Genomic DNA, 12,500 nt, shown 5'->3' on the forward strand with positions numbered 1-12,500 from the left:
AGAGAATGAATCGTTGTCCGCATCCGTGCTATGGCCTCGGCTTCGTCTTTCCACAGCTGGTCAATCTGTGCCCAGGACGTGTGTAGGGCGTGTCCGTCGCAAGCCACGCCTACAATGGTGATGAAGAAGACGAGCGACGTCATCTCTGTTCCGTGCATCGTCGCCATCTATAAGGCAATCATGAATATTATTATCAAAATCAGGCATAAATAAATCAGTTAGTGTTTTCTTTACAGAAATTTTCAGTCTATCCAAGATTTCATTATGGCTTCACTTATTTTTTCTTTCTGGTCATGCGAGTTTATTCTGCTAGGCTTCGTTTTCCATGATTAATACTGATATAGATACCACTCCATTCCATGCACTGACATTTACTTAAGTTTCTGCAAAACCCAAGGACACGAGCAATCAGAAAACCATTAGCACTAAATTGGACAAGAATCCTTAAAACAATTTTGACTTTGCTTAATATTATTTACTAGTTCGTCTCACGACATCACAAACAGCGTTTGGAATCACTATTCTCATTTTCTTCGCAAAAAATCATGTTCGATTTTGCTATAACAAAAGGAAAATCTTGTGCACAGTCGCAGTTATTAACACCACTTTACTTTTTTCTGCAATAACCTATTTAATGTAAAACACAAAAACACATGTTATTAGCAACAACATATCCACACTCGAAGACTTAATCACTACCAATAAAATCACATCACAAACACAATACCTTATAGTGCATTATCGTCAGTCTTAGCTGGCGTCCCGAACCCGCACCTGCCTGCTAGCGGGTCTTGACTGGCGAACGGTCGAGTCGGCCGCATGTTTACCGCTACGTGACGCATCCGTGAGCTCGGGCTGACTGTTTTAAGTACCTTCCTAGTATATATATTCCACTCTTCTCTCTCTCTCTCTCTCTCTCTCTCTCTCTCTCTCTCTCTCTCTCTCTCTCTCTCTCTCTCTCTCTCTCTCTCTCTCTCTCTCTCTCTCTCTCTCTCTCTCTCTCTCTCTCTCTCTCTCTCTCTCTCTCTCTCTCTCTCCATTCATTCATCGCCGCTATGAATTCTATCTTCAACACTATTTCTCCCTCCTGCTCTCCCTTCATGCTTCCTTTATTCTTTTCATATATGCTTCTCTCAGTATTCCTCGTACAACCTCGCCCTTCATATAAGTGTAATTACTTCTTCAACTGATATATAAATATGCCACTCCTGCCTCTCCGATAACCACAAAAACAATCGCTTTGAATTATAAGAAAAAAAAAATCAATAGATAAGGTAACGGAAGAGAGTACGAATTATCACAAACCGGAAGTTAACCTGACGCGCGGGTCTGTCATTCTTGATTACCTTCCGTCCGCCTTACAATCTGAACTGCATTTTTTTGTATTCCTTACTTGCCATTCAACTTTGCATCCCAGTTGAAAGTTGGTTTCCGGTTAGATGCCTCGTCTAGTAGGTCTTTCTTCATCTGACTGGCTATCATTAATTAGATTTTAACTGGTCTTCTAACGCCTGTTTGTGACGGTAGCTGAACAGAGCAGTCATGGGGCTGAGATTTCCTTACCGTTAGACTGTTTACTTGCTCAACAGATACGTACACATTTACGTTTGTGTAAATTTATTTTCATTTTCCATGACAAGTCATAGCTGATATTGAGTATTGCCTTGAGATATGTAATATCCATAAATAGCTCTCTATATATCTATAGCATTATCATTACCGTCACAATAGCATTGTAGCGGCGTTTTAGTAATTAACATCATAATAGCAAATAGTATCATGACCATGATAGGTTGTATATTTAAACCAATGAGATTTGATTTTATTGACTGAATGGATAACAGCAGCAGCAACAGCAGTAATAATTATAATAATAATTATCATTATCATATTAATAATAATAATGATAATAATAATAATAATAATAATAATAATAATAATAATAATAAATAATAATCATAATAATAATGATAATAGTAATAATCATAATAATAATAATCATAATATTAATAAGGATAATAACGGTAATCATCATCATCATAATGTGTAGTCTTTTCTGCTATCGTATCAATACAGTGAGTGTGACTTCAAACTGTTCAAGTAAAAGGTATGCTTTGTAATGAGTGGTAAGGCATGTACTGATATACGTTTTGTAATTAATTTGCGCTTATAATTCTGAGCGTGTCAAGAAATTTTTGAGATGTGACAATTTTATGTCTAGGATTAAAGTGTCTAAAGAATAAATCACCACCTGATAAGGATTATTAATATTGCATGTGAAATAAAACTCATTAAATGCTTTACCTAGTAAGCTATTCGCAAAACCTATCATCACTACTCTTTTGTATTCAACTCTGGACAAACAAAATATAACATCTTTATGACAATGAAATATTCATAAATTGTGTATTTTGTAAACGTGATAACCTACTCAAATTAAAAAGTAAATTAGAGACTGAGGGCATTTATTAAACTGTTTCAAATCCCACACCCTGTGAAGTATGAGGAGAATAAGGTTGCAACTCAACAAAAACGTGGATTAAACAGACATCATAACTGTAACCTATATTTCCTTGTATTTTCCTCAGTACATTTTATTGAATGTTATCAATCTTGTGAGCTTGTACATAAACCATAATTTACTGTATAAGATGGGTCAAAATAATTATAAAGAATGACTGTATTTAAAAATATCTGCTACACTAACATTAATCATTAGCATTGTAGCAAGTGAAATAAATGTGTAACTTTCACACACAACCTGCAAACTCCTATAAAGGAATAAAACACGTCTGCTGCTTCATGAGACAGGGTCTGCTTCTGTTAGTACCATATACCTGATGTTTCAATCACTGCATGACTAGGTTTGGTGTTTATCAGTCAAATTAAGGAATATATTGATAGTTCTATGATAATTTTCAGTGGTAGCACAAAGGCAATTGTGATGTCTATATATCATTATAGCATTTGTTTAATTTCTTATCACATAATTTCCAATCTATAAGACTTTATGATGGATGGCATTTTTTTATATGTAATATAATTAAACAAAACCAAGAAAATTATTATTCCAAAGACAGTGCTGTTATATCCTAACAGGACTTTAGTAACCTCTTTGACATGCGTGATTTTTTCAGGGATTTAATATGATAGTATCCATAGCTAAAAAAAAGTTCACCAGCAATATTACCAATTTTGTAACTTTTCCAGTGAAAATAATTTGGTTTTATATTTTTTTCTCATATTGAGTAAACACACTTGTTGCTATAACCCTTAGTAGTGCCAATCAACTTGTGTCATGAAGTAATAATCAACTGTATTTATACACTGATGTCCCTATACACACTACCGGGCGAGTTTCACACATATCACACTTAAATGTTTCATTTTTCGTGAAATTATTACTGCAATACTCAACAATCACTTTGTTTTAAACGTTGTTTCAGTGTTACCATTACATATTATTCTTATAGCAAAAAACATCTTCCATATGAGGAATCTAATACAAAACACGTTGTACATAGCATTCCCATAGTTTTTACATTTTACATTTACATTTTCCCATTTTTTTTTTTCTATGAGCAAAAACTGTACCTGTAGGCACCTTATTTTATTTCTAATTCTCATGAATGGTATTATTTGAGTCATAACTTTTCCAGCCCTAGGAGTCATATGATGATAAGTTATTTAAAATCTGGAAGATACATTAGGGCACATAATCTGTCATTATACTTGCCTATACTCAGTTTTTCACAGGCATTATCAATACAGTCCTTTCACTAATAAGAGACCGAGATTTCATTTACAAAGAAAATTTTACAGTAAATAACTGATCTTCATGAGATATTGTATAACCCTAAATATTATCCTTGATGTTAAAACTATTGACATTCCTGATATATTCAAGTACAACCACACAAAACTATATTCTGAATAAACACTCAATTAAAAATTAAATAAATAATTTATTACTACTTGTTTTTTATATATGGACACCATTCAGTATTGTAATAAAATCTTTCATGGGTTGGACTATTGTTACTTTGAATTACAAAACTTATAAAGCTCAAGGAATCAGTAAAGCTAGGGTTTCTTCTTCACTGACTCTGAAACTAGAAAGTTGGGGATAGTTTTGATTTGGAGGCAATGAGATTTCTATAGCCTATGATCTTACATATTTGCTAATCATTACTCGGTTATGACATTACAAATGGTTTGAGACCGGGCTAGCATGACTGTAGGGTTGCTGGGTAGCCAGAAGTGGCTCTGGTCTCTAGGCCAAGTCTGAGTGGTGGAAGACTAGCAAACCTATACCTTGAATGGCAAATATCTAGAGAGAATTGCCATTTGTTAAAAAGGGATGTAATAACTTCCGTCGCTAGTGATCACAGCTAGGAATTTGCAAGAATTCTTCCAGCCACACCCTATCTCTCTTTGCAAATAATGTTCAGATGTAAAAAGGCCGATCATTCCTCAACGATCATTTAAGCCAGATTTAGATCAGGTAAACTATTGTGATTACACCAACCACACGAGGACAATAAATTTACAGAAAATAAAGATGAATGCATGGAGATAGTCACAGCAGATCAAGTAGGAATCCAGGTGGAAAAACAAAAAACAGAAAAAAAATCTTAGTATTTATGTAGATAATGTATACAAATCATATAACAGCTTTGGATTTCTATATTTATCTTATAGCAAAAAATAATAATAAATAAAAAGGTAATTTTGCTGAGTTACTTCACATATAATCTAAGAAAAGTAAATTTTGACTTTTAGAGAATCATTACTCTATGCCAAACACAGAACACTTCAGAGTTTCAGTCTTTCCTTTTTCTCTGCAATATCTATTTGTTAACAGAAGGAACTTGTCAATTCAACAATATCAGCTATACAACGTGTATACATACATAGATATTATAATTGTCAGAATGAAAAATAACAAAAACGCATTTGTAAAAATTCCTAATAAGTAAATATACATAAAAACTTCCAAGAAAACTTCAGTAATCCTTTGCACACATACTGAGCAACCTAAATAATAGACTATTTATTCATCCTCCTCCTCTGCTTCCTGCTTCTTCTTCTTCTTCTTCTTTTTCTTCTTCTCTCCTGATTCTGTTTCCATGGACTCCTCCTTGACTTCTACTTCCTCCTCTTTCACTTCCTCTTTCACTTCTGCAGCCTCCTCTCCTTCCTCTTGGTGCTTCTTCTTCTTCTTCTTTTTCTTTTCACTCTTGGGCGTTTCAGGAGCTGCAAGGAATCATTTAGTTTGTCGTTTTAAAACATATCAGTGTGAAAATAAAAAGTATATAAGCTTCAGGGTATACAATTAAAAGATAAAATTATCTTAGAAAAATCAATTACAGCTACTAATCTGAGTTATAAAATTTGATTTGCTACTATAACCTAAGTTTTAAATTTCATCTGCATGGCAATGAAATAAGTCTTAGCAAAAATGAAATGAAACTGCCATAATATAAAAAGAACAATATGTGCCATTTTGAGTCAAATCATCATCACCATAAGGGATCTGTCTATTCTGACAAAAAAAAATCACATTTATAATTCCTTTCTTATTGTGGAGTTTTCATTTCATCTTTACCGAGTCTTCTTATTTCAGATCATCAATTTATTAATTCACTGACTGTGGGGGTGCATGTAAGCCATGTCTAGTATGGTTTTGTTTTGTTATTATTATCTATCCCCCACCCCTCAACATTGGCTTAGTCACAAAGAGTTTTAATTCTTATTGATATTATTTTTATCACAATTATTATAATCATGATAATAGTGGTAGTAATAACATGGAATGCAGTAAACAAGTAAAGTCAGGTAGATCTACTAATTGACCCCCTAGCACATGTGAAAAAATCATAATAAAGAATAAAACCAAAACTACAGTGGATAGTGTACATCACTGCCATCAATCAATTGACCCAATCACAATGGATAGCATCTATGCATGCCATGGTGAGAGTAGGCCCAAAGTCTTAATGGCACATGTCATGACAACAGAGCCTCCTCACAGTTCTGCATATTGCATACACACTGAAACCACTAGTTCTTAACCTACAGCCTTCCAAATTTAGCTTAAACCTAATTTTTTTTTAATGTTTTTACTGAACAATGATGGGTTTGTCTCCAGAACCAGACAAGGTGGAGGAAAACCTCATCCTCATGCTTCTAATTTTTATCTCAATTGGGTAACCTCAATATAAATTGAACTGCAGTGGCTGATGCCCTCCCTTTACTTCCTACCAGATAAAAACATCAAAAATCAATTTCATATCATTGCATTCAGATTGCAAGATCTTGTAAGATGATTCTCAAAACTGCACACCTCTTTGTGACACCTTTTACAATTTGTAGGATTTGAAATAAAGAAGTACACAGCATAGAAGAAATCAATAAGAATGTATCCACTCTTCCCTGGAAGGCTAGATATTATGATATAATACTTAAATTTAACTGGCATATATTGGATGAACTAAAACTTTACACAAACATTTCTTGCCATATAAACTGGTCAGAATTGTTCAAGAAAAAAAAAGAAGAAATAAAACAGACTAACTTGGTCATTATGCAATTTGCATAAATGATTGACATTGGCCATGAAACCGTAAAATGTCATATCATGTAACCAAATCTTTATGCTTGAAACATTATGTGAGCTGCCAGAGAAGAGTTGAACATATACTTCAAGTCAGAATTCACAGATACATACCTGCAGCTTCTTCAACCTCTTCCACCTTTATTCTCTTGACCTCCTGTTCGCCATAAGTCTCGTCCAATTTCCGCTTGCTAGAACTTTCCATTGTTGTATCAGCAGCAATGTGATACTGTCTAACATCACTGTAACAAAAAATATATATATATTAGATAAAAATGAAAATAATACTAAACAAAATTCCTTTCATATCTAAAGCATAAAACTATACAGTTTTCAGATACACAGCACTAACCTTGTGCCTTGGTAGCTTGCAAATGCAGATTGACTCTTAGCTTTTCCAGAGATTTTGCGAGAATACCCAGTTTCCAGCATGGACATCCTTGAGGAGAGCTTGGAATGGTTTTCAATACCCATTTCTGTGGTCGTTTCTTCTCCAAGGGCATCGTAACGACAAGCAAGAGCTGCTTTAGCTGCTAACATCCTGGACATTTTACCCTGTTAAAAAAATATTTGGAAAATATTTTAATATTGCTATAACTCATAATACATATAACTAACATTATCATTCCAAAGGTTCCACAATAAATTGCTATCAAAATCTTATTCACAACTCGCTCTATTATTAGCACAACCTTTTACTTTGTTCCAACTCACCTTGTTCTTGGCACTGATCTGTGAAACAAGCTGAGCATGGTAGAGCAGACCATACTTGGGTGTGGAATTCCTGGTCTTCAGGGCTCGGAAGAGTGCCTTCTCTGCGCCAAGGATCTGAATGGTTGAGGCTGGGTGTTTGGCCAGGTTAATGAGGGAGCCAGCGTGGGAGATAAGGCGAGCACCCACCAGCTCTCCTACCAAGATGGTGAGGTTGGGAGCAATGGCCGCCATACGGTTCTTTAGGTATTCAAACAGCTGTGCTCTGTATTCAGTCAGTTCCAGGATCTGAGGACAAAGAAGTTAACCTAGTTATATTTTTGGTACTTTTTTTTTTTTTTTAACCCATTATGGACAGGGGATAGATTCACTTGCCCAGTCTACAGGATGGGTTTCATTTCAAGAGCGAGACAGCTTCATGCAACATACCCTGACTTTTCCTACTCTCTTTTAGTCACTCGTAAAGCCAGAGCCATTTTTGTGTTTTAATTTTTGTGTGTTTAACTGCATTTAGAAACTTATATCTGTCATACCATAGACTCTATCAATGCTGCAGATGACTAATTTTGTAGTATAGGGTCCACATTAGATTGTTTTCTTTACACTCAGTGTGATAAAGTATTACTATTTTATAGGAGGACGAAAAGCAATTTTATTTTTTCGTATTTGAATACAGCGATGAACGAATATGAAACATATAACCATCCACAAGGAAGATAACATGAAGAGAAGGGAAGAGGAAGGAAACTTGTGTTTATGTCTGTGAGTGCCACAGTAAAAGGCATCCCTACTGGCACACAGGCACATTGTAGACATAGGGCATGGTTTGAGTCACCTTCCTCTTCCCGTTCTTCTTGCACATCCTTCATCTACTGTACTTTAGAGCAAGAGCTCAGCAATTTGCTGTGTGCCATCACTCTATAAAGATAGCGCTTGCTAGAGACTGTGAATGGGTGCCATTCAAGGCTCCCTCTTTCCTGCTGGTGCTAGAAGAAAGTGGTGCCATCTAGGTTTTGGATGTTAGATGAAACCCATTTTGCTTAATATTACAGTAATTATAGTAATTATGACTGCTATTGTCATCATCTATCTCATTACACATAGCACAATAAAACAGCAGTGATCCAAAATCCCTGAATGTCATGCACGTCATGACGCCCGTCATCAAGCCAGAGTTCCTGTGTCATGTATGTCATGACACCCATACGCAATGGGTTGATGAATGGATTAAGTCTTATCTTTATTTGAACTGAAAATAATTCCTGAAGACTAAAACCAAATATTCCACTTTTTCCTATTAACCCATTGGAGCCGCTTGACGTGATGACACGTTTTGTGGTTTTTGCGTCAGATGCCCGGGACGAGATAAGAGGGCAAGCTCGGCACTCGGGTTGAGTCACGCGGCTTATGCGTCCGAGAGTCTTGAGTCGTTTGGCTTATGCATTTGAGAACCCCGGTATTGCGACTGTGCAAAGCCGGAAAGGCCCCAGCGTGAATGGGTTAAGCAAAATCTAGATAACATAATGAAGAGTTAAATTGCATCACTATTTCTTACCTGTTCACATAGAGCATTGATATTTAACATATCATCATCCGCAACTTCTGTACCCATAGACACCTCAGCAGCTTCTTTAACCTTCTCTTCAAGGTCCTCAGACAGGAAATCAGAGAAATCGGTGTTGACAGCCTTTTCACGAGTGCCTGTAAAAAGCAGGTTTCATTAGATATCTAAATATCAAAATAAGGTCATTTGGGAGAGGGACTTTGGGGGAATGGGGGGGGTACTAAAATTACTTTGTTACTCATAATGCAGATTCTAAGAATGAATATTCAGAATAATCTTTCGATTTCTTACCCATTGCCATTACAGCGCGGATGTAAGCTTGGTTGTCTGTAAGAATCTTTCCGAGCTCAGGGAAATGCCAGCCATACCACTCTCGTGCCCTCATCACATAGTTATTCAATTCCTTATCAATATCATCTAAGAGACAGATCGCTTGGACAATCATGGTGTCAACCTTGTCTGGAGAAAACTTCAACTTGTACCTAGCAAGGCTGGAGAGAAAACAGTTAACAATTAGCCTAATGTAACACACACATTATCGTAAGAATATAACAATAACAAAGATCAAAGTAATAAAGCATACAAATAGAAATTCAAACATATATATATACCATTTTCTCAAGAATAAAATCTACCTGAAAGGCCTTCTAAAAATAAGCTTGTATAATTTCTTTTGAAAACACAAAAGTGCGATTCTTACTTGTGACCAAGACCGAGGGACATGGCAGAGAGCTCCTTCTCCTGCAGGCCTGGGATGAGGCCTTCTACCTGAGACTTGATACATCTCATCAATTCATTCACACTGTTGTTGCTTACACACTGAACTCCGAGCTTTTCCTGTAAACCAAAGTCAGAATATTAATATGGCTTTAAGTCATAAAACTATTTAGATGGATTCCAAAGTCTTTGCAATGTGAATTTATACCAACAAAAGATCATATTCCTAGCAAGAAAAGAAATTTTCTCTCTCGCACATACACATATTTTCAAAATTTGTTAACATGATCTTGACACCTCTAAAATTTATGATCAGAAATAATAGTCAAATAAGTACAAGAAATCCATCCTACCTTAATAGTGTTGCCTAACTTGGCATCCCACACCATCAGCTGTTCTTGGACCTCATCTGCAAACACCTTCTTCAACAACTTCTTGAGTGGCTTGCATATCTTTCCCTCATTAAGAGCAACACCTGCTTGCAATGCCTCTGCAGAGTCCTCAAATTTCTTGAAATTCTGAAGCTGCACTCTGTAGAAAATCAGAGAGGAATATTGAATAGAAAAATAATTATAAGACATGATTACATACTGAATCACATATGAATAACAATATTTTTATTTCTTAACAAGGTTTGTATGTTACTGCTCCTCAATCCTGGCTGAATTTAGTTCATTGCTATCTTCATGAATTCAAACTATTGCCATCTCTTACTAATATATCCTCCATGTGGTATTTCCTATAAATACATATCTAGCAAGTGTTGTAAAAGTTATTAAGGCACCTAATAACTCTAGCAAGTCACTTTTGGCCTTTACTTCATTACCAAGGCCACCATACTAACACCAGGCACATTATTGCACGGTAGAGCTTTTACTGATGTGGGAGATCTGCAAGCTCTATCTTGCTAAAATGTCTGGTATAAATATGTTGGCCTTTGTCGAAGCAAAGAAGGCCTGTTGGCCACAGCGGATATGCAAGTCTAATGTCTTAGTAAGTTTCATCTTGAACCATTTCCATTTGTTTCATAGAGGAACTGTTGAACCTACCGTTAGAAAGGACGGTCACAAGAATGAAATAAAATTAAAGAAATATAGTATCATAGTTTTACAACTTTGAAAAAGCAAGGTATCTATGATAAAGAGTTAACAAATTTGACTTACACTTTGCTGGCAGCCTCTGGGGTATGGAAGTCTTCAAACAGGTTGTCTACTTCTTTCAACTTCTTCTCATCTAGCAGCTGTAATCAACATCACCAAATTAGTTTACACTGTCTCAAAATATCATGAACTTATAATAAATACCATAGTAACAGTTGCTACATAAACATTGCTTGTACATAGAAAAGCTATGACAATGATCTCATACAAGGCTAAAACTGCACTGGAATCCAAGCATCTTGCACTTATTATATAATTTTATTATATAAAGTTTTCAATTTTTCAGAAATGTGGGATATCAGGGTTTTGGGTGGAGGGAGCTACGAATCACAAAAAATATTTATCTGATGCTAACTAAAAACGGGCAAGACGTAGTTTTTTGACAAGTTCGTAACTCATGTATCATATCGTGTGAACATCGATAACCTAACTTTACCTAGTTATGAGGCTAGCCCTAGTGTGTGTGTGTGTGTGTGTGTGTGTGTGTGTGTGTGTGTGTGTGTGTGTGTGTGTGTGTGTGTGTGTGTGTGTGTGTGTGTGTGTGTGTGTGTGTGTGGAGTATTTAGTAATAAACCTTTTTCATACATTATAAATGAGTATTCTGTACTGTTAAAGTATATCTCGTACTAAAACCAACACCATAGTCATAGGCTTCTTGATGTGACAACCAGCTTGCTGTGACAAGCAGGCAGTTTCAAGAAATATAAGAAACATGAAACTACTGTGACTGGCATCTTGATCTCATTGGCTGTTGTCTACAGACCAACTGAACATCCTCATAAAAGAAAAAAACAGAAAAAAGATTTAAAAAAAAATTATAAAAATAAAAAAATGGCTATTTTCCAAACAAGTGCATATCAGGTAATAAATACTAAAACACATCAGTCAATTGTTTAGCAATGTAGGAGGAAGCTCCAAACAGATGCTATGAGTATATTTCCATATCAAATAACTTTTTATTTTCAATTTGTGCAAGAAATGTCATAGATTAAGTGTCAGACTTCATTGATTTATCAATTCCATACACTATTTTCCAAGAAGTAACTATACAGACATTTTTTGCAGAAATTAAAAACGAAGAAATCATTAGATATTCAAAAAAATAATACTCAAAGACACTCCTTCGACATTCATCCTGCACTGACAAACAAACGTGTTTTTGCTATATGTGATATGCACTTGTTTGGAGGAGAACTATCAATCGGAAATGACAATTTCAATTCAAAAGACAACGTTCAGTACATCTACAGACAACAATTTAGTACTACCCTTGGATTGACAGTACTGCATTGCATTGGTGACATGAGATACACATCAACAATGTATCCAAAAGATTTACCACTATTTAAGGAACCAATCAAAGGCAATTGCAATCACTGTGCACACAGTACACTCCCACACGCTAGATATAAAAACTGTTTTGCATCTTTTTTTTCTTTTTTCTTTTTTGACAAATATATATTATGATTTACAAAAAAAAGCATTGCAGGTTTCCCAACCTATTGGATAGGGAGGGGAGGGGGGGAATGCTACCTCAAACTAAAAGCTTGATCAGAAAGTAAATATCGGATTAATTCTTATCACAGCTTAATAAGGCAGACAGTATTTATCTACTCTGTGAGTATGAAAGCATTATTTTAATAAGCAATACATTTATCAAAAATTTATCTACCACCAAGGATTAAGTCAAAACTCGAGCTCTTCCACCAAATTCATTTACAGCAAGACTCCA

At 35.4% G+C, this 12,500-nt stretch overlaps 2 protein-coding genes across 2 annotated transcripts in view; both read right to left on the bottom strand.

Annotated features, from left to right (window-relative positions):
* Nucleotides 1–863, bottom strand: part of LOC122248238 (prolyl 4-hydroxylase subunit alpha-2) — an 11,581-nt gene extending 10,718 nt beyond the window's left edge. Inside the window, exons 1-2 of the mRNA XM_043008132.2 lie at nucleotides 728–863; nucleotides 1–167 (exon numbers count right to left, since the gene is read on the bottom strand). The exon at nucleotides 1–167 is cut by the window's left edge and continues 27 nt beyond it. Of these exons, the coding sequence (XP_042864066.2) occupies nucleotides 1–167; nucleotides 728–739 (179 nt within the window). The 5' untranslated portion in view covers nucleotides 740–863. The remainder of the gene's footprint in view (nucleotides 168–727) is intronic.
* A 3,764-nt stretch (nucleotides 864–4,627) lies between these two features.
* nop5 (nop5 ribonucleoprotein) overlaps nucleotides 4,628–12,500 on the bottom strand; it is an 8,646-nt gene continuing 773 nt past the window's right edge. Inside the window, exons 2-10 of the mRNA XM_043008145.2 lie at nucleotides 10,772–10,848; nucleotides 9,962–10,139; nucleotides 9,592–9,728; nucleotides 9,183–9,382; nucleotides 8,883–9,028; nucleotides 7,331–7,615; nucleotides 6,969–7,171; nucleotides 6,731–6,858; nucleotides 4,628–5,256 (exon numbers count right to left, since the gene is read on the bottom strand). Of these exons, the coding sequence (XP_042864079.1) occupies nucleotides 5,054–5,256; nucleotides 6,731–6,858; nucleotides 6,969–7,171; nucleotides 7,331–7,615; nucleotides 8,883–9,028; nucleotides 9,183–9,382; nucleotides 9,592–9,728; nucleotides 9,962–10,139; nucleotides 10,772–10,848 (1,557 nt within the window). The 3' untranslated portion in view covers nucleotides 4,628–5,053. The remainder of the gene's footprint in view (nucleotides 5,257–6,730; nucleotides 6,859–6,968; nucleotides 7,172–7,330; nucleotides 7,616–8,882; nucleotides 9,029–9,182; nucleotides 9,383–9,591; nucleotides 9,729–9,961; nucleotides 10,140–10,771; nucleotides 10,849–12,500) is intronic.

The sequence above is a fragment of the Penaeus japonicus genome, unplaced genomic scaffold (genome assembly GCF_977035675.1).
Source record: "Penaeus japonicus unplaced genomic scaffold, GWHDUDI00000001_assembly GWHDUDI00000014, whole genome shotgun sequence".
In the NCBI taxonomy this organism is placed as follows: Eukaryota; Metazoa; Arthropoda; class Malacostraca; order Decapoda; family Penaeidae; genus Penaeus; species Penaeus japonicus.